At 38.4% G+C, this 23,310-nt stretch overlaps 2 protein-coding genes across 6 annotated transcripts in view; one reads left to right on the forward strand and one right to left on the reverse strand.

Moving 5' to 3' along the window:
* Positions 1-16,847, forward strand: part of LOC308668837 (uncharacterized protein) — a 353,627-nt gene extending 336,780 nt beyond the window's left edge. The window contains exon 2 of the mRNA XM_081329060.1: positions 15,110-16,847. Within this exon, the coding sequence (XP_081185186.1) occupies positions 15,277-16,668 (1,392 nt within the window). The 5' untranslated portion in view covers positions 15,110-15,276 and the 3' untranslated portion in view covers positions 16,669-16,847. The remainder of the gene's footprint in view (positions 1-15,109) is intronic.
* Positions 1-23,310, reverse strand: part of NLGN1 (neuroligin 1) — a gene marked incomplete at both ends in the record, with an annotated part of 512,046 nt that overhangs the window by 168,926 nt on the left and 319,810 nt on the right. The window lies entirely within an intron of this gene.

The following is a 23,310-nucleotide window of genomic DNA, read 5'->3' on the forward strand; positions in this document are numbered from 1 at the left end:
ATGACATAGATCACGGGTGTCAAACTTGCCATGTCACATGACGTGTCATGATGTATCATGGCTTTTTTTGCATTGCCAGAGCTGGGGTGGGTGCGGCCTTCATATGATGAAACTGGCCCACAGGCCAGAAGTTTGATACCCTTGACCTAGATGGACATAGATGACCTAAATCAGGGGTAGGGAATCTTGGCTTTTTTATGACTTGTGGACTTCAATACACAGAATTCCTGAACCAGCCATGCTGACTCAGGAATTCTGGGAGTTGAAGTCCATAAAAGAGCTAAGGTTCCCTATCCCTGACCTAGATGGACATAGATGGGTCAAAGAGGCAATCTATGTCAAAATTGAATTCAACAGAAGGGGAGGGATTCGACATCATCTGTCTTCAGTCTACAACACAGTCTTTTCAACAATTTCAAGAAGGCTCCACACACATTTGCATTGCTCAGATGACCCTGGAGACAGAGATAAGTCTCCAGGTAACTTTAATGACTTGTGAAAAGAATGCAAATAAATAGCTGTCTGCAGGAGTATAAATATTTCCATTTCCCACCATCCAGTTGGAGCTGAAGAAGCTTCTTGGATGAGAAGCAAAATGTCTTCAAAGAAAAACAAGAAAGAGGGAGTCAAGCTATTCTCCAAAGCACCTGAAAGCAGGACAAGAAGCAACGGATGGAAACTAGTCAAGGAGAGAAGCAACTTAGAAGTAAGGAGAAACTTCCTGACAGTTAGAACAATTAACCAGTGGAACAACCTGCCTCCAGAGGTGGTGAATGCTCCAACACTGGAGGTTTTTAAGAAGAGACTGGACAGCCATTTGTCTGAAATGGTATAGGGTTTCCTGCCTGAGCAGGGGGTTGGACTAGATGACCTCCAAGGTCCCTTTCAACTACTTCTTCTTCTTCTTCTTCTTCTTCTTCTTCTTCTTCTTCTTCTTCTTCTTCTTCTTCTTCTTCTTCTTCTTCTTCTTCTTCTTCTTCTTCTTCTTCTTCTTATTATTATTATTATTATTATTATTATTATTATTATTATTATTATTATTATTAAAGCCCAGTTGTCTCATGAAAAAGCATCTTTGAGATAACTATGACCTGGAAGACTTAGAATTTCCATAGATATTTAGGATTAGGCAGATTCAGGTTCAACACCATACCAACCAGCTCCATAATTATTCTTAATTTTATGCATGAGTCTGGGAGCGGGCAGGGAGAAAACCAGGCAAATATGACTAATACATGCTGAATTTTCAGATTACATTTATACACATTGTGACATGCTTAAAACTCCAACCTGAAGCACTGTAGGTCTGGAATTCAGACCTGGGATGATTTTGATGGTTAATCAGCAACCATTTAAACATGGTTGTTGTTAATTAAACACATCAATCTGGGTGGCTGTTTTTAATCAAACAAAAGTTTCCTTGAATTGATAAGGTGCTGTTAGGAGGATTTAAAATTAATTCGTAATTTGTTTTGTGCTTATCATGTTTTGTGGAAATGGGCGGCCCTTCAATTTTTCATAAGCTGAATCCAGATAGCAGAGGTTTAATTTCAGGCATCAGTCTGACAGGTCTGGGTAGTTTGGTGAACAAATCATGATTACACACCATGATTAAGCATTGAATAATTGGAGTGGCATCCTGAACTATGCAGCATGCAAATGTTAACAGATACTCAGTGACTGAATCTGTATAATGAGAAGAATTCTGCAATTATTTTTCGATAGGTCATTGGTTGAGATTGAAAATAAAACAGAAATGGAAATAATGCTTACCCACCATTAAAGCTTTATCTCCATCTTCCCATGAATAATTTAAAACAGATGAAGGGATGATATAATCACAAACCTGGGTTTTGAAGCTTTGAGAATTCATCAATCACATAGTGATAGACAACACATTGAAGTAGTGTTTATAAACCCTAGCAATTTTAAGACACGTGGACTTCAACTCCCAGAATTTCCCAGCCAGCCATGAAATGAAACAGTTACGAAAAACTTGGATTTTGTGCCCACAAGTGTCTGTGTGTTTATTGTATTGTACCAACAGAAGAGATACCATATTTCAGTGTGCTTGTAATATTAGGTCTCCAAGTGAACTAATCACACTGAAATTCATTAAAAAATGATTTTAATAGGGCTGTCTAAAATCAAATTAGTTTGAGATGCAATTATTGTTAATGCTATTGTGAACAATAAACAATCTTTATGGAAACTAAGCCAAAGCAATTTAAAATCATCAACAATGGATGTGATTTTTGCACTATTACTTAGGACAAATGGGGTGATAGTTTTGAGAAAAAAACTATTCAAACTGGCAATTTTTGAGTCTGGAATTTATCTTTTATCCCATTATGTGACATATTTCTGATGCCAGCAGAAATAGTCATCTGGTGATTCTTTAGTATGATAAAGATATTTATACAAAGAAATATACGTTTGGAATAAGGAAAATGTCAATGGATGGTGCCCTAGGTTGAAAAATAACAGTTCAGCTTATCTGAGTGGGACTTTTAATGAAAGATCAAATCCACTTGAGAACTACAGGGTTTTGGAAGGCTTTTACCAACTGATAATTTATATATCATTTAATATTGTCAGATAGATAGGTAATGATGACAGATCATAGATAAATAGATAGATAGATAGATAGATAGATAGATAGATAGATAGATAGATAGATAGATGATAGATAGATAGATAGATAGATAGATAGATAGATAGATAGATAGATAGATAGATGATACCAATAAAGGAGAACATTTGTAGCTCAGGGATGAAATGAAGAGCCCTTGGTGCTATCTGAGCTTGGTTGTTTTCTTGCAAACATTTCATTACCCAAACTAGGTAACATTATCAGTGCTAGACAGCCAGCCAGATAGTTAAATAGACACATGATTATAGATAATAGGTAGATGATAATACAATACAATTCAATATAATAATAAAATACAAATACAATATCATATTAATACAATATAGTATATACTATTACATAATAATATAAACTGGATGAGTGACTTTGGGCCAGTCACATTGTCTCAGCCCAACTCACCTTATGGGGTTGTTGTTATGGAGAAAATAGGAGGAGGAAGGAGTATTATGTGTTTCCACCACCTTAAAATGTAAAACACTGGGGATGCAGTGATGCAGTGGCTTAATGATGCTGGAACTGCTAGCCGGAAATGGTCGGCTCTTTAGCAGTTCAAGCCCAGCTCTGCAAGACAGAGTGAGCTCCCGTTGTTCAATCCCTAGCACCTGCCCACCCAGCAGTTCAAAAGCATGCAGTATTGGGAGTAGATAAATGGGTACCACTTTGATGGAAAAAAAACGAGTTGCATTCTTGTGTGCAGAGAGCAGAAGTCGGTGCTGGACCTGGTTGTATGTGAGATTTTGTGACATGAGGCAAGGTGAGACCAGCGGAGCAGCCTGGAAGAGCCAGCAAGCCGAGCCCTGTTAGTTAGCTGGTGTGAAGCTAGTTTGTCCCTTGTGGTGCCCCAAGGATAGGCATGCAAGTGCCAAACATAATGAACTAGCAATCTAGGCTGTCAGGATTGCCTTGTATCCAGCATTTGCAGACTTCCCTACATTGTCTATCATATGCTAATTAAATAAACTTATATTTTTTTTAAAAAAAAAGTCTGGTGAAAAAAATTGGTCACACTACAATGACAATACAGTGCTTTGATTCTAAAAGGATCTTGTTCCAATTCAGACTGTGGTTGTAGACCATTTTCAAGACAGCAAAGAAGCTGAAATTAGTTCAAAATGATATAAACTGGTTTTGGATGAACTGCTGATCACTACCCTTGTTCCTCAAGGATCTTCTTTATGCTGTTTGGGTGACGGGTGGGGGGGCTCTAAGTTTATTTTGAAACAAATAAATGAAAGGATATATTTTAATTGATTGTTTAAAACTGACAAAACTTGTCAAGGGGGTCCCTTTTTACAGGAAGTGACAAAGTTGCAGTGATGAAGAAAAGGACAGATTTAATTTCTGCTCTGGATAGAATTGGGAGATTGGGAAAATATTAATTGCCAGACTGAATCATTTCCCTATTTTTTTCCCCATGAAATGTCAGAGCTCATTTGCTTGAGAAATTCAATCAAAAAAAAGAACAAGGGTTTGTAAAAATGTTAATGAATGAATTAGCGTACTCCTGCAATTTTTTTTTCATTCTGAGATGGCCAAAGGGAATGTATAAATTAATTAATTATTAATTTTCTGTCCCAAAGGAAGATATGATGAGGGAACTCCTGTTGGTCTATTATCACCTTGACCAATCATCCAACTCTTTTTCTTTATCTGTAGAATACAGATACTGTAGTTTTCGGCTTGCATCCATTCGTCTAGTGACGGTTCAAAATTACAACAGCATCGAAAAAAGTGAGTTATGACTGATTTTCACATTGCAACTGTTGCAGCATCCCCAGGGTCACATGATCAAAATTCAAACACTTGGCAACCGGCATTTATTTATGACAGTTGCAGTGTCCCAGGGTCACGTGACTTCCTTTTGCGACTTCTGACAAGCAAAGTCAATGGGAAGGCCAGGTTCACTTTACAACTGTGCTACTAACTTAACATCTGCAGTGATTTACTTAACTGTGGCAAGAAAGGTCATAAAACGGGGCAAACCCCACTTAACAACTGTCTTCCTTAGCAATGGAAATTTTGGACTGTTATGGGCTATCTGTACTTCTAAATACTGCCCATTATTTTTCTTTCTACCTGCAAATTTGATAGAGGATTTCAAAAGGCTATTTGTGAAAAGCTTCTGAAAAGAGAGCGTTCACTGGTCAGCAAAGGGTTTGTTTTTTCTCCTGCCTTTATAACCATTTTCGATCTCTTCAAAAAAACAAAACCAAGGATTCAGAAGAAGGAGAAAGCCTTTCAATGTTTTATCATTAAAAACTTCATGAGACTTTATTATTGATTGCTTCCTGTGGCACCTTGCAGCCTCAGGACAGTTTAGTGCAATATAGGGAAGCTGTTGTGTGCAAACAACCACAGTGATTAGTGATCAATGAATTATTTTAGCCGACAAAGATGTAAGCAAACATGAACATTCATGCAAAAGGCTTCTTAGATTCCCTTCCCTGTAGTGCCTCAAAGGGGGACTGTTTGCCATTAAAGGCAGAAAAATAAAACTCCACAATAAATCAATATAGCCTGGAGAGTTAGTCTGTGATTATTAAGGCTGAGGAAAACAGCTCTGGAGTTCTCCTCACAATTATAAAGCTTTACACAAGATCTGCTTTTGGTGTGCGAACTGTGAAATCTAAGGTAGTCGAGGATTCGTATTATAAGTAGTCCTTCATTTATGACTGTAATGGAGTCTTCTCACTAAGTGGTAATGGTTTTACAACCTTTCTTGAAAGTTGTTAGTAACTGCCCTGTTCATTAAACAAACCCATGGTTTGCTATGGGCAGGTTTTGCCAAAAACTGGAAGTAAATGCCAGGTTTTGGCAAAACCATCATAAAATGAAGTCATGGGACCATGACAAATGGCCATAAATACAGCATGGTTCCTGAGTGCCTGAACTGCAGCCACGTCACCCCACGCTAGGGGAGGCCATCATAAATTGAAATCTGGGTTGCAACTATTCTCCAAAGAAGATCCTGTAAGACAGGGGTCTTCAAACTTGGCCCTTTTATGACTTGTGGACTTCAACTCCCAGAATTCCTCAGCCAGCGTGCCTGGCTGAGGAATTCTGGGAGTTGAAGTCCACAAGTCATAAAAGGGCCAAATTTGAAGACCCCTTCTGCAAGAGATAATAAGGCTGACCCTGAGGGTGGATCAAACATATTATCAGTTTGACTTCTCTACACCCCCGAAAGAGACCTAAGTCCAGTTCCCCTTGAAATTCACTGACTCTTATCTGCCACCAATTTCTCTTGATTGTTAGTAGATTCTTTTGTAAGTTGCATGGAGTAAATGCACAGTGATTTTGAACCCTATCCTGCTCCTGGTTTCATGTGCCTGACATATTCATGGTAACTTCAAATGGTTGCTAAATGACTGGTCATAAGTCAATGACTGCCTATATCATGGGTGTCAAACTGCTGGCCCACGGGATGGACATGTCATCTGGAAGACCACACCCACCCCATTTCTGGCAATGGCAAAACCATCCCAATACATTGTGCGATGTCACGTGACATCACGAGTTTAACATGTCTGGCCTACATTGTTATGGTCTACAATACAAGTCGACCATACTTTTTTAATGTTAGAAAATCCCTCATTAAATTCATCATCCTGAATCATCATTAAAACAAGGATGATTGAGTATAACAGGCTCTGAAACTAAGACAGAGAGATACTGTACAAACTTTAAAAAAACACCTTTGCTTTTCTGTTATTTCACTGCATCGTTCCCATGTTAATATATTTGTTTTATTGCTGTCTTCTTTACTTATTTGCTTATTATTTTTATTGGTTTGTAGCTATGTGAAGCTGCATCCTTTTTAATTATTACACATACATTTGTACTGTCTTTCATTCCAGCAATTTGCATGGGTTTTACTTTATTGCTACATGACAGACTGAAACTCCAACGTGGTGTAGTTGTTAAAGTACTGGATGAGAATGAGAGAGACCCAGATTCAAATCACTGGTTCATCTGGGTTCATTCCCTTTCAGTCCAGCCTATTTCAAAGGGTTACTGCTGTAGAGGTAAACTGGAAAAAAGATTTCCTTAAAAGCATCAGTCAATCAAACATATGCTGTAAACGCAAGTATATACTCCCCCTATCTGCCTGTGGGAACATTAATGGGTCAGAAAGATTGAAACAAATGATCTTAACTCTATTCTAAGAAATTCCATGGTACACATATTGCCTAACATCACAGCAATCTGAAGGCTAAGCTGAGAGAAGCTGGTTAAACCAATGTTATCAAGAGTTGCTCATTCCCAAAATTTGAACCCAAATATGCTGGGTTGTAGTACAACACATTATCCTGGCTTTCTGTTAAGCAAACACAATATAAAATCAGAAAATAATATCAATTAATTATAGCAGGGAGGTAGGGGCATTTTGTGTCTTTAGGAGTTTACAGTACAGCACAAATCACCACATCTGTGAGAATCTAAATAATCAGATCAAATTAAGAGACGGGGTAGTCACAGAATCACATCAATAGGAAATGAAGAGGAAGAGGAAGAAGACACAGAAACAAGAATTTGTTTATGCATATACTGTATGGGTGTGTGTGTGTGTGTGTAAGAGAGAGAGAGTATACATTGTGTGTGTGTGTGTGTATATACAGTAAACATTTGTGTCTGTGTGTCTGGGCATGTATGTATCTCCCATCTCTCACCCAAAAAGACCTTCAGGGTACCTCAACAAATCTGAAAACATGAGCTATTCCTTCTGCCATCATGTTTTCTTATAACTTGGATTTTTATTGATCAATTTTTATTTATTTATCAGATTTATTTGCCACCTATGTCACAGTTCAGGCAACTGTGATGTACTTGGATTTGTTTTGCAGTCTGCAAGGCTGAAGCTCTTGTGGAATGACTAGTCTAGCATTTTCCTTTCTGAGATACTTTTAGCAAAAACTGCTTCGTATTAATATTCTTTCTCACTTTTACTAGGCCAACAAATTCTGACAGCTGCCACCAAAGCAACAAATGCAGTACACACGCTTAGGTCCTTTGGGAACATTAACATTTTTAACATAGTGAACACATCAAGTCAGTAGTGCACCTTATGCTTTACAAGACCAAATAAAACTCCTTCTAATGACACCTGCAGCTTAATTATGATAATAAAATAAAATGTAATCAGATTGTGATCCAAGTGGCTCATGAAATAAACTCTGCTAAATATATAGCAAAAATATATTTAACTGCACCATTATTTGTTTTCCTGAATACATACAGTATTTCAACTCAAGCAAATAAAACCCTTTTCTTGCATTAATAAAAAATGGGTAAATAAATTCTTATTTTATTAACTTCTGCATTGAACATTTTAACAAGTGCATTAAATGGGAAGACTAGCTTGTCCTAACTTCAAAATATAGTTGCCTATTTAATCATCAGTCCAGATCTAAGCATCAGGATAATACACACAGGTAACAAAACACTTCAATAAATCACAGAGTGCTTCTTTGGACATTTGGATAAATGTCTGCAATATTTTAAAGTTTAAGTCTGGGAGAAACATTCTTAAATGATAGTAAAGAATGCACATGGCTTAGCATTGGGATCGCTGAGCTTTTGAAGTTTGCTGAGCTTGGTTAATTTCTTGGAAAGGCTTCATTGTCAGGTTAAGTACCATCATTGGTACATGGGAGATTGGAGATTTGATTGAGGTGTGACTTGTTCTTTGATGGTTCCATGATTAGGGAGTAAAGCAATTATTTTTATCCCTGATTGTTTATCTGGTGCTGCTTCCTTATCTAAACATTGACTGACAGAGAGAAAGTGCTCTGAGCTGTTAGTTTCCTTCCAACTTTAGGTTGCATATATAAATATTTATATTTAATGGTGTGTCCTGTATTTAGAGATAAATAAAATGTGCAATTTCTTTGCCCTGAGAATGAATGAATGAATGAATGAATGAATGAATGAATGGAGAGAGAGGGAGGGAGGGAGGGAGAGAGAGAGAGAGAGAGAGAGAGAGAGAGAGAGAGAGAGAGAGAGAGAGAGAGAGAGAGAGAGAGAGAGAGAGAGAGACAGAGACAGAGACAGAGACAGAGACAGAGAGACAGAGAGAGACAGAGAGAAAGAGAGAGAGAGAGAGAGAGAAAACCTGTCAGGAAGAGAAAACCATGAGCAAAAGAAGGTAAAGGTGAGTATTGAACTGTCCACCTTAATACATAGCTATCAAGGGGAATTTAGCCCAGGGCTTACTTTATCAGGACAGCATAGTATTATGATAATTATGGATTAATACTAAACACCTGTACAATGCCTACTAGATAGTGTATTTATAAAACTGGAATACTTCCTTTCCCCTTATAGATTAATACTAGATCAACAATCATCTAGTGAACATTATTCCAATCAATGAAATACTCAGACAAAGAATCAAACAGTAAGCAATGGCTTAGGCAAGAAATCTCCCACCAATACCGAAAGAGCAAGCCACCTATATATAAACAGAGACCAAACCCCACTCCCTTCTGGCATTGATGATGTTACCTAGTTAGGTAATGAAATGCCTGCAAGAAAGTAGCCAAGTTCAGAGAGCATACCAAGGACCTCACGCTTATTCATATTTTGACTTCACGCTTATTCATATTTTGCTTAAAACATCCGTACAACTGAAGCAATCTCTCTGCTGAGATTTGAGATATGGCTTAGATTTTTCATCCCATAAAATGCTGTAACCATAGGATTAAAATCTTTCCTTTTTAAAAAAAAATTAAAGAGTGATTTTTGTTTCATAAGATGTGGTGATAATAACAGAACACAGTAAGGAGAGTACCATTTTCTACTTTATAATTGCACTGAGGAGAACACAGCTTCACTTAAGGCAATAACATCATTACAGGAATAACATAACAGAATGTGCACGTACTTTAAAGGCCTACAAGAATGATAGATGAAAAATGCTAATTCCTGATGCCTAAAGAATGTTATTGCAACCTAAAGGTCATATCTTCAATCTTGTGGAACATCCTCAGCTGAGAAAGGTAAATTGAAAACTTTAGCTGCAACAAAGACCTACCCAGGCAAGGTAAAAAAAAATAAATAAATTCTTCATCAAGGTTGATTACTAGAATTGTAATGGAAATCCTAGTTGCAATAATAACTTTAAAAAATGAAACACTGCTGAACCTCATCACTAAAGGCAGTATCAAAGTTAAATTAAAGAGATGCATTTTGACATCCTTCCTAAGAGCAGAGAGACTTGGGGCCAATCACAATTCCATCCCACTGTTTAGAAGTAATTAAAGAGAGGGCCTCCCATGAAGATGAAAAAGTCTGGAGAGATTAATTATGAGAAAAGTGATCCAATAAAAAAGCCATGCCTGAAGCTTGAGTCATGTATAAACCCAAATTTAAAAGCTAGGAAATGAGGACTGAGAAGCTCTTAAATCATCATGATATTTGACATATGAATTCTACTTCCCTCTATCCATTCATCTAGTTAATTCCTCATTCAAAGAATGTCTTCAAATCTCCAAGCTTAATCTGTATTGGAAGAAAAGATTTAATGAATGTGAGGAGAATGGTATTTTGCTCAATCATAGTGTAATGATGGAAGAGCTGATCCAACCATGCAGATCAGGAATGGGGAATTAAACCAGTATATGTTGAATATGATGACACAAACATTTAGAAATTGCACTCTACAGCACAAGTTGCACCTCTGATGGCATCTGCATGTACATCACAGCAGCTAACACTTTGATTACCATGTGATTCCAATCAGAAAATGCAGGATTTCAAATCACAGAATAGACATATACAATAACATGGCATGGGTTTAGGTTATCTGAGTGACTGCCTCCCTTCAATTACATCAGGACCAATAGAGAAGGAATGCTGTTGGTTCTGTCTGCCAAGGAATTACATCTGGCGGATTCCAAAAAGTGGACCTCTTCTGCTGTAGTACCCATCTTGTGGAAACTTCTCCATCTGGATGAGAGATTAGATTGATCCCTTTCAACATTCTATAAATCCCTCAAGACTTGGCTATGTTATCAGGCCTGGGAGTCACAGGGGACAAGGGAGATTTTGTGATGCTCCTTTACTGTGGTCTTAATATCATCATCTCCTGTTTCGTGTTCTGTTTTTATAGTTCTTTTTTTTTAATTAGGTTTCTATTGAGCCTCACCAATACAGAGAAATGTGCAGCATGTCAGGGTCCCTGCTTAGATACCAAAAGCTACTGCTATTTTGCCCAGGTTGTGGGTTGCAGTGCCTGATTAAGGACTCTTGAAAAGTGGAGATGTTGATGATTCTACACTTACGAAATTCTTTATTGAGGATAATGAGATGTCTTCAAAGAATTGGTTGTGTTTAAATGAATGAAGCTCTCTGTTTCAGATAGGATCTCAGATGGGTTCTCTGAAGGAACTCAATATCTTCTAGTTAGTATATGGGATGGCTCCATGTGTTAGGAATGCTACTTCTAAAATTCCAGTGGCAATGGCGCCCGAGAACTTCAGTCCCAAGTTTTTGGAAAATCTGTAAAATGCAACTTAATATTGGTATGTACTCCTCCAAAATGTTCGTTCGGAGTGATGAACCTTATTTAAATGCTGATGAGACTGACCACATGATATCAGCCTTTTCTATTGCAAAATCAGAAAAAAAGAAAGCATTTGCTTAACTGGTATAATTTATCCAGGATACTTCCATTGAAGAACGCTCTCCTGAACCATGTAGAATAAGCCAGGGAACATAAGGATGGGGACAAGCTGGACGGGATTGGAGATGAGAAAAATAAATAAAACAGTAAATATTTGTGCCATGAATTTGTTTAAGTTAACTTAGGATTCAAACAATGGTTGGAAAGTCTCCAAAAATATCTGGATGTTGCCTTAGTCTCTATCAAAATCAGCAGATTGCCTGCAAGTGTTTTATTTTAGGAATAAAGCCATATCTACACTTTCAGTATCCTATGCTTTGTCCACATTTTTTATTTATAATAAACTTGACTCACAATTTTTCCCCTCTGGTATGCCATGCAATTCTCTGTTGGGGATGTCACTGTTATAGGGGGGGGACCCATATGCATTGGCACAGTGGGTATTAGTTTCCCTTTGGCATGTGATGAAGAATAGGCTTACTGACTGAGCCAAGCTTGCATTTGATGACTACAAAGTGCCGAAAGCTCATAATTCTTTGATGAATTGCAGAAAATACTTTTAAGGATTATATTTAGTCAGGTAAGATTTATTTATTCTATATGAAAGTTTTGAGCTGAACAGATGGGTCTCACACCATTTGATGTATCAGCCATGGGGTTATGCATACGTCTATACATGACGCGGTGGCTCACTGGGTTAGGATGCTGAGCTTGTCGATCAGAAGGTCGGCAGTTTGGCGGGTCGAATCCCGAGTGCCGCGTAACAGAGTGAGTGCCTGTTACTCATCCTAGCTTCTGCCAACCTTGCAGTTCGAAAGCATGTAAAAATGCAAGTAGAAAAATAGGGACCACTACGGTGGGAAGGTAACAGCGTTCCGTGTGCCTTTGGTGTCTAGTCATGCCGGCCACATGACCACGGAGACGTCCTCGGACAAGCTCTGGCTCTTCGGCTTTGAAACGGAGATGAGCACCAGCCCCTAGAGTTGGAAATGACTAGCACGCATGTGCGGGGGAACCTTTACCTTTATACATGAATATGTCTTATATGGTTTTATCGAACAAATCAAGTTCTCAATATTAGAGTTTTCATTCAAGGAACAAATGACCAAGCTCAAGTTATAGAGTAGATTAGAGCTGGAAGGGACCATGGAGGTCTTCTAGTCCAGCCCCCTGCTCGAGCAGTAGAACCTATACCATTTCAGACAAGTGACTGCCTAGTCTCTTATTAAAAACGTCCAGTGATGGAGTGCCCACAATTTCTGAAGGGAAGCTGTTCCACTGGTTAATTGTCCTCACTGTTAGGAAGTTTCTCCTTAATTCTAGGTTATCCTACTATAGATGCACTATGTGAAGACTCGGCTCCCTAGAAAATGCTCTCATGCTGGGGAGGTGGAAGAAATGAGAAGAAAAGGACAAACAAAAACAAGGTGGATGAACATAGTTACAGTGGTGTTGACTTCACTGTTGGATCATCATGGGAAAAAACGTATGTAGTCACTAGGAGTCACACATGAATTGATGGCATATGATGATTGATGATGATGATGATGGAAAAGGAAAAAGCAGCAATGATGTCTGCAGTTTTATGTCTAGCTGAGTTGCCAATCACAATAATTGTTTTTGGAGCAAATTTGGCAATTCCAACACTACTACAAAAACCAAAGAGCTGTATTTTTGGAAGAGTCTTAATATGCTTTTTAGGGCTTATTATTTGCACAGATCCCAGTAGTCATGTATGGCTGCGAGAGTTGGACCATAAGGAAGGCTTAGTACCAAAGAACCAATGCTTTCGAATTGTGGTGATGGAGAAGACACTTGAGAGTCCCTTGGTCTGTAAGGAGATCAAATCAGCCAATCCTAAAGGTAATCAACTCTGAATGTTCTTTGGAAAAACAGATATTGAAGCCAAAGCTCAAAGACTTTGGTCACATAATGAGAAGAGAGGAGTCATCGAAAAGCACCCTGATGTTAGGTAAGACTGAAGGGAAAAAGAGAAGGAAATGGCAGAAGATCAGATGGTTAGATAGTGTCATTGAAGTAACAGACATGAATTTGGGCAAACTCCAGGACATAGTGGAGGACAGGGTGTCTGTTGCACTATGGTCTATGGGGTCGTGAAGAGTTGGATATAACTTAGTAACTGAACAGCAACAAACAGCAAAAATTGCACAAAGACAACTTGTCAGTGGTGATACAAAATACTAAAACAGATTATACTCTGACATGTAAGGCAACTTCTAGTTTTCCTAAACTATCAAAAATATGGAGAAAAGACCATCCCACATCACATTAATTTCCTGTTGTAAACATAATGGAGGGCCTTCTCAGAAATGGTACCATCCCACAAGTAACTCCATCCCTTGTCTAGTGATTTGCCAAGCAAGTAATTTCAGGCAGTGTGTGGGGTGGGGGTGGAAGGCTTAGGTTTGAAAGATCCCTTAGAGGCTGCTCTGGTACATTAGAGCTAATCAAGAAGCTTCATTCTTCTCCTCAGGGTTTAAATAAAGAAAATTGTGGGGTTTTTTTAGTCTTGTTATAACCAAAAACTAACAGCAAAAATGTGGAATGATTGAATAATTAGCAGTCACTATTCTTTGAAATGACTCCTTTTGAGCTTGACGCAGAACAGCCATAGGACTACATTACTTTGATGTTTACATTTTTCCCCTCTTTTTTTCCCTATGGAATATAGCATTTCATGTATCTTGCGACAATAAATCTATTATTCTTTATGGTACCTTAAGGCTTTCTGTTGTTGCTGCTGTTGTTTTGCTGACTACTGATTACTTTAATTTAATTAGCAATTGTTTGATCATTTTATTTAAAGTTTGCCTTAAGTGTTGTCTTAATGTCTATTTTTGTTATAGTGTAGTTAGTTTTCTCAGATTTGTGTGCCTGTTTTTCCTTTGCTTAGGGAATTTGAAAAGTAAGGCTATATTTTTGAATGCAGCACAACTTTGTCCAATAGCACTCTTGCTCTCTACAAAAATAGATCCTCTACTGCAGGGGTGTCAAACTGCCGACCCACGGGACAGATGCGTCATCGGGAAATCACACCCACCCCATTGCCGGCAATGGCGAAAAAGCGCGACATCACGTGATGTCGCGAGTTTGACATGTCTGCTCTACTGCCATGGCAAACAGTCATGGCATCGTTTTATCCAGCACAACCTATGGCTTTTGGCCTTTACAACTTGTGAAGAGTGTGCTATACCTTAGTTAGCTAAGCAACGTATTTATTTATTTAATTAGTTTTATATACCGCCCTATTCCCGAAGGACTCAGGGTGGTTTACAGGGCAAAATTTAAAAGACAATATAAAAGTTGAAATATAAATAGAATTAAAATGAATTAAATTAATTAATAGCCCAACAAATTGTGCAAACTTTCCATTTGTGTCAATGCCATACCTAACATAGAATTAAACACACAATTAAACTGCAAAGATAAACAATAAAGATTAAAACTGCAAATCAATACATAAACATCTGAAACTGAAGCCAAAACACAAACGATCAACCCTCATATCATTTACTTGATGGGGTCAGCCAACGTACTGGCTTGATGCCTGGAGGAAAACAACAACAACAGATTTTTAAAGCATTATAGAAAGCCAACAGCGCTGAAGGCCTCTGAATCGCAGGTGACGTGTTAACCCAACACAGAAGGCAAATAATAATAATAATAATAATAATAATAATAATAATAATAATAATAATAATAATAATAATAATAATAATAATAATAATAATAATAAGAAGAAGAAGAAGAAGAAGAAGAAGAAGAAGAAGAAGAAGAAGAAGAAGAAGTTGAAGTTGGAAGGGACCTTGCAGGTCATCTAGTCCAGTGTTTTTCAACCTTTTTTGGGCAAAGGCACACTTGTTTCATGAAAAAAATCACGAGGCACTCCACCGTTTTCCGCACCATTGGACCTCTCCATGGTCGCTACACGAACGGTCGTAAGTCGAGGATGGCCTGTGTTCTCAAGGGGTTGGACTAGATGACCTCCAAGGTCCCTTCCAACTTCTTCTTCTTCTTCTTCTTCTTCTTCTTCTTCTTCTTCTTCTTCTTCTTCTTCTTCTTCTTCTTCTTCTTCTTCTTCTTCTTCTTCTTCTTCTTATTATTATTATTATTATTATTATTATTATTATTATTATTATTATTATTATTATCATTATTATTATTATTATTATTAGCCTCTTTATTTTATTTTATTTTGGGGCTTTTGTTTGTTTGTTTTTGCTGTGAAGGAAAAGGAAAGCTTGCATTTCTTTTTAATTTTTCTTTCTGTATTTTCTTTTTTCTCTTCTTTTCTTTCTTCCTTCCTTCCTTCCCTCTCTTCCCTCCCTCTCTTTTCTTTCTTTATCTTCCTTCCTTCCTTTCTCTCTCCCACTTTCTTTCCCTCCCTCTCTCAATTTCTTGCTTTCTACTTGTTGTGGAAATTGGAAGCTACTTGCATTTCTTTTTAATTTTTCTTTCTGCATTTTTCTCCTTCATTTATTTTTCTTTCTCTTTCTCTTTCTCTTTCTTTCTTTCCTTCTTTCTTTCTTTTCTCTTTCTTTCTTTCTCTTTCTTTTCTCTTTCTTTCTTTCTATCTTTCTTCCTTTCTTTCCTGCCTTTCTCTCTCCCACTTTCTTTCCCTCCCTCTCTCAATTTCTTGCTTTCTACTTGTTGTGGAAACTGGAAGCTACTTGCATTTCTTTTTAATTTTTCTTCCTGCTTTTTTTCCTTCCTTCCTTCCTCCCTTCCTCTCTCTCTCTCTTTCTTTTCTATTCTCCTTTTTTTTCTTTCTCCCTCCCTTTTCCCCTTCCCCCTTTCTCCTTTTTTCCCTTCCTTTTTTCTTTCTTTCTCACCTTTACCATCAAAAGCACTTCACTCCAGAGGGGGGGGAACCCCAAAGGTTTTTAATTGCTTTGGTCCAAAGGACATTTTATTATGCAACGTATCAAAAGGACAGGTTAAAAAAAATATCAGCCATGTAATTTTTCAGACGCAAGCGAAGCCTCCAAGAGCAAAGCGGTCAGATCCCTCTATTTCGGGCTGGGGCGAGGGGTCGCGGCGAGCAAAGAAAGCGGAGCCAGGCAGCCGACCAGGCGGGAGTCTCGCATCCTCAGCCGCGCGGGGAGTAAGGAGTAAGCGGCGCGTGCTGGGGAAGAAGAGCTTTTTTGAACGTTGCAGGCAACCAACCACGCGACAGCTCAGGCGAGCCGGGCTGGCCGCCCGTCCATCCTCTTCCGATAAGCGAGCCGGTCGCCTCTCCCCAGCTTCTCTCTCTTCAGCAAGAGACCCTCCGAAGCCAGAGAAGGGGGCGGAGCTACGCTGCCGTGGAGCCCTGGTGCCTAGAGAGGTCGAGCCCACTTCTTTTCCCGGGCTTTTGCTTCCAGCGAAGTAGGGCCGTCAGCTTAGCCAAGGCTCCGGTGCCCAGCGCTCCCCGCCAGAGAGTCTTGCAGCGCCGCTCCGCCCGCGGCTGTTCCTCCTCCTCCTCCTCCTCCTCCTCCTCCTCTCACCGCTGTCTCCTAGGTCAGTGTTTTTTCAGTTTTTCCCACGGCACACCAGGCAACATCTCGCGGCACACTAGTGTGCCGCGGAACAGTGGTTGAAAAACACTGATCTAGTCCAACCCCCTGCTCAGGCAGGAAACCCTATACCATTTCAGACAAATGGTTGGCCAGTCTCTTCTTATCTCCTGCATTCCACTATATGTCTCCTAGAGGGAATCTGAAACATCCCTGTTCTGTTGGCTCTTGAAAGTTTGGCAGATATAATCAGAGACAGGCAGTCTCACAACTAACTTAGCCTTATGCCATGAAGGACTTTATAGGTGGGTAACAACCATCAAGTTGAATTGCACCGAAAAATAGTACCCACCTTATAAGAAGCCAGTCCAGTCTGTGATGTGGTGATCCCACATGGGTATACCAAAGTGAAACTGGAAGTATAGATGATACCACATTCTACCAATTGAAGTTTCTGAACAGTCTTCAAAGGTAGCAGCTTATGCAGTGTGAAACAACAGTCCAAATGAGAGATAAACAAGGAATGAGTAAACGTGAGCAGGACCTTTCAATCCATGAATGGGCACAATTGATGCATAAGATCCAATTGTGCTATGGCCCTCTTAACCAAGGCTACCATCTGCTCCTCAAGCTGCAGCAGTGAAGGGATCCACAAAATGTATTCCAGATCTGCTTGAGGGAGTACTTATCTGATCTAGAAATAAATGTATGGATTGGGAAACTTCCTGAGACCTACAGTCACTTTGGTTTGGTTTGAAGCAAGCCTATTTAGATTCACTTCTCGATTGGAGAGTACTCCCTCAGTAAAAAAGATGGGGATGGTTTTTTCTTTTCTTTTTTTCTTTAAAAAAAACAAAACACTACAGGACAAAGCAGGAATTGCCAGGTCTTTAAGGTCAGATTACTGCAAGAAGTAAAAGAGCAACTACAGCAGGGGTGTCAAACTGCCGGCCCGCGGGCCAGATGCATCACGGCAAAACCGCGCCCACCCCATTGCCGGCAATGGAAAAAAATTCGTGATACTTCATGATGTGTCACAAGTTTGACCCCCCCCCCGAGCAACAGGTAATCTTCCACTTATAAAAAATTCATTTAGCAGCCATTCAAAGTTACAATGGCACTGAAAAAAGTGACTTACAACTGGACTTTGCGCTTACATGGCATCCTCATGGCCATGTGATCAAAATCTAGGCACTCGGCAACTGGGATGTATTTATAATGTTTGCAGCAGCCCAGGGTCAAATGAACACCATTTGTAACCTTTCCGGTTGGCTTCCAACAAGCAAAGTCAATGGGGGAAGCCTGATCTGCTTCATGATGAAATGATCCAATTAAAAACTGCAACAATTTGTTTAACAATTTGTGGCAAAAAAAGGTTGTAATATTTGGTGTGACTCACCTAACAGTTACTTTGTTTAGCAAAGAAAATTCCCGCCCCAACTGTATTGTAAGTCAAGGACTACCAATCACTCAATGCTACAGGTAGTCCTTGACTTACCACCATTCGTTTAGTGACCGTTCAGAGTCACAACAGCACTGAAAAGGTGGCTTACGTCTGTTTTTCACACTTATGACTGTTGCAACATCCCTATGGTCACATAATCAAAATTTGGATACTTGGCAACTGGTTCTTTTTTATGATCTTTACAATGTCCCGAGGTTATATGATTATCTTTTCAACCTTCTGACAAGCAAAGTCAATGGGGAAGCCAGTTTCACTTAACAACTTTGTTACTAACTTAAGAACTGCAGTGATTCACATAACAACTATGACAAGAAATGTGTCATAAAATGGGGCAAAACTCACTTAACTGCTTTGCTTAGCAGCAGAAATGTTGAGCTCAATTCTGGTTTTCAGTCGAGGATTACCTATATATTAGGTACCGTACTTTAGAACAGCCGTGGTGGCACGGTGGTTAGAATGCAGTACTGCAGGCTAACTCGCTGTTCACTCCATGAGTTCGATTCTGAACAGCTCAAGGTTGACTCAGCCTTCCATCCTTCCAAGCAGTGGTGGAATTCAGCCAGTTCGTACCACTTTGGCAGAACGGTAGCTAATTTTTTTGTTGCCCAGGCTCAGAATGGACTTCCAGAAGCAGCATCCACACAGAGAACCAGTTGTTCACATATTTGAATCCCACCACTGCTTCCAAGGTTGGTAAAATGAGGATCCAGGTTGTTGGTGGGCAATATGGTGGCTTTTAAAACTGCTTACAGGGATGCGGTGGCTCAGTGGGTTAGGACTCTGAGCTTGTCAATCAGAAGGTCAGCAGTTTGACGGGTTGAATCCTGAGTGCCACGTAACAGAGTGAGTGCCTGTTACTCGTCCCAGCTTCTGCCAACCTAGCAGTTTGAAAGCACGTAAAAATGCAAGTGGAAAAATAGGGACCACTACGGTGGGAAGGTAACAGTGTTCCGTGCGCCTTTGGCATCTAGTCATGCCGGCCACATGACCACGGAGATGTCCTCGGACAAGCACTGGCTCTTCGGCTTTGAAACAGAGATGACCACCAGCCCCTAGAGTCGGAAACGACAAGCACGCATGTGTGGGGGAACCTTTACCTTTACCTTAAACTGCTTAGATAGGGCTGTAAAGCACTATGAAGCAGTATATAACTCTAAGTGCTGTTGCTATTGCTCTTAATCTGCTATAGGCTACCAGTGGGCCTAGCACTTCTTTTTTTTATATAAATGAATCTTTATTTACATTTCATGTTAAAAACACACCATACACCAACACAGACAAAAAAAACATTTACAATATACAAAAAACGAAGAAATCAAAAAATTGAAAACCATTTCAAAAATTTCACATCATATCTACTTCTAAACTAACAATTATATTCCACTCATTAAGTCTCTTATAACTATTCAACTCCAAAGCTTATTCATTAACAAAGACTATATCACTTCATTTTTGACCAACCTCCAAGCCACCCTCATTTCTTTAATCTTTTATCCATCCAAATATACCATTTATTCCATGATAGAAATGCTGGTGTCTCTTCTTTACCCTTCAACTTCTTGGTCAATGTGTCTGCTTCTGCACAATCAAGTATTCTCCTAATTATAACTTCATCCGGCGGGCCTAGCACTTCTGAAGCTGACAGCCCTTCCATACAGTGCAGAGACCAAGTTAACTTATTTTATTTACTCCAATGCAAGAAAGCATTCTAGTTTCAGAATTACATACTTTTCCCAGTGTTTTAATCCTGTAATAGTATTAAATTCCAGTTATCATCCCCCCCACCCTCTTCTTTTGGTTTGTCTCCTTCTGAGCCCTCTTTTCTCAGCTTATATGAAAGCCATTCCATCTACTTTTCTTCCATTATCCTAAGTACTTAAATTTCATTTTCAATAAAGCAGGCCTTAATGAATATTTATGAATAGATCCTGCAGTGTTCACTCAATGTGTAGACTTCCCCTCGCAGCGGGCTGCAGCTTTACATTATGCCTTTTATTACTAAAATGTTAGCCATACAAATCGATGTCACAATGAAGAAAATAAGAAAATAACAGTTTCTCCTGTATATTTAACACTTTCGTCAGAAGGGTTTTGTGCATCACAGGGCTTCGGGGCCCAGAGTACAATCCAGATTACCCTTTTAAAATGTGAGACATTTTACTTTTAAAACATCTCAGTTATTGAAAATTTACTTTTCAGCTGCATCCCATAAAACTCAACAAAAGTGATCTAAGAGATCTTTGAGGAATTCCTATCAGGTTACATTTAAAAAAAAAAAATCTAAAAATTATACTCTAAAATTATTTCCTAACATTGCCCAATTTCAGGAAGAACGTTCTTCAACTGGTTGAGATAGAAAGGAGAGAAAAAAAACCTCATGTGAAAAAACCCAACTTTAAGTATGATTAAATGCTTCCTTCCTTTGATAAATAAACTTACATAAAAATATATCACATTTCTGGAAAGAAAGTAAATTGGCAAAACTTCTTCCATATTATGGGTAGAGATTGCAAGAGATATAAACAAGAAGTTAGGCATATTCTTGTCTATTTATTTCTTCTAAACTCTTTCTTTTCATGTTACAAATAACAGATGGATAGCCTGAAACATATTAACACACATTCTTTTTATATTTTTATTTTAATTATGTATTAAATCCAGGGCTTATTTTGTCATAGAACGCTCAGAACGGAGTTCCGGCACCTTTTTTGATGGAACCTGGTAGTGTAGGCAAGGCAGGTTGTATGACATGTGTGAGTTCCGGCACCTTTTTGTTTTACAAAAAAAGCACTGATTAAATCTATATGCTGTCCATCTCACTGTCAAGTAACTCCGGGTAGCTTACAACATCATAAAATCCAACATACAAAACTTTAAATATTAAAATGAAGAAAAGTTTAAAAACCAGAATGCAATGGGATGGTGGGGGTGAGACAAATCTTCTTCCTAGTCCACGAATCACCTCAAGCATGGTGGATTTAATATTTAATGGACTTCCAGGAGATTTCAGTCATCATTTTGAAAGTCTGCATTTGTACCTGGCTGTTTACCTCACACTCTTTCAATTCTGTATATGATGAGGCAAATCCATGTTTGTATTCGATTGTTTCTACCTGTTGGATATATATCAACTTGTTTTCTTTTTTAAAAACTATCTTTATTAAATTTCAAAACCAAACATAAACAGGATGTTACCGGTATTTTGCTTAGGCAATAGGTCAACAACCAGAATTGTCACCTTGGATTAAGTACAAAGGTATGCTACTGGGGAAAAAAGCAGGCTGTAAGTCTAATAAATGAATATTATTGCTGAAATGGCCTCTAGTGTTTGAGGAGAACAACTTTTTGGGGAACAAAAAAAATACTAGTACAGTACTTAAACTCTTTGAAATAATCTTGTTAAATCACACTTGCATGGGTTTGTCACATATCGTTGTCACAGTTAGGAAATTTTACTTGTAATCATGTCATGAATTTGTCCTTAGAAACAATTACTTTTTGTAACTAAATACCATTTTATGGTGGCTTCTTTACAGGGAGAAAAAAAGAACTCTGACTTAGGTCCACAAGATTTGATGCAGGCAGATTCCCTTGAACCTGTTTTTCTGTTTATAATGTCAACTAAATATTGACATTATATATACTCAGTATTTATGAAAAGCTTTTAGTAACTTGGACTTTTAAGTCCAAGTGACTGAGGGCTGAAGAAGCTTTCTTTGTTTCTTATCAATAAATTCTGGGAAATCTTTAGCAAAATGCACAAAACATGAGGCATAATATTAAATTCTCAAAAGGCAAAACTTAAATTCTCTTTGCCAGCATGATAATGCTGTTCAAATATTGAGGGGGGGGGGTGTCTTTATATTTATTTTTTTAAAGGCAGGTTTAAAATTATGTGAGATTTCCTATATCTCAACTTAATCCGGCCCTGATATTTAACAGATATCATAAATTAAACTAATAAACAAAATATATTTAAACAGAATATTTATTTAATTATTGTTTTGGCTACTGCACCTCAATATTTGCTAAGCATGAAAAATGCTATAACTTAATTTTTAAATGAGCCACGAGAATTACATAAAAACAGATTTCTTATATCATATTGTGCTGAAAGATATCCTCCATCCCAGGGACAATGGAGGAAATCAGTACAGTTCTGGTCTCTTTCTGACTTTTGAAATGCAAAGAAGATGAATAATCCATTTATAAGAAAATAACTTCCTTGAAACAATGTCATCGCATGTGGAGCTACATTTCAGCAGCTTCCTAATAAGACCACTGTGGGACCCTTTGTACCAAATTAAAATCAGTAATAGCTCTTTACAGACCCCTCTGTGCATATTTCTAATCTGTATCCGTTCCTAACCAGATGCATATGTACCTGTTCCTAACCATAATACAGGCAGTCCTCGATTTAGAACCATTCACAGTGACCATTTGAAGTTACAATAGCATTGAAAAAAGTGACCTATGACCATTTTTCACACTTAAGACTTTTGCAATATCCCCGTGGTCACGTAATCAAAATTCAGACACTTGGCAACTGGCATGTATTTACGATGGCTGCAGTACCCTGGAGTAATGTGATCACCTTCTTAGCAACAAAAGTTTTGGGCTCAATTGTGGTCATAAGCCGAGGACTGCCTGTAATGTCAAAATGACAAAGCATACAGGGTAGCATTACAAAGCTCCATCATGCTTGTGTTGCAACTTAGCATACAAGTACATAAGAGACAAAGTTTACACATACTTCATTTGTTCCTCCTTGTCCCCTTCAGAAGGAACAAAATCTCTTCTAGTCCATTTTATCCAAACCATCCATGATCTTTTTTTATATCTTAATGATGTCATCCTCAATTTTTTTTTAAAGGTAGTTTCCCAAACTTTCCATCTTTTTCTCATAGGAGAGGTGTTTGGGCCCAATGATCATTTGGATTGCTCTCTTTGTGACCAAATGCATTCTGGACATTCAGAAAAATGAATTAATTTGCTAATCAAGTGAAGCATGTTGGATGACCATACCCAATTATAGGCAGAATTTTGTAAGTCT

The sequence above is a fragment of the Vipera berus genome, assembly GCF_964194415.1.
Source record: "Vipera berus genome assembly, chromosome: 5".
Lineage (NCBI taxonomy): Eukaryota > Metazoa > Chordata > Lepidosauria > Squamata > Viperidae > Vipera > Vipera berus.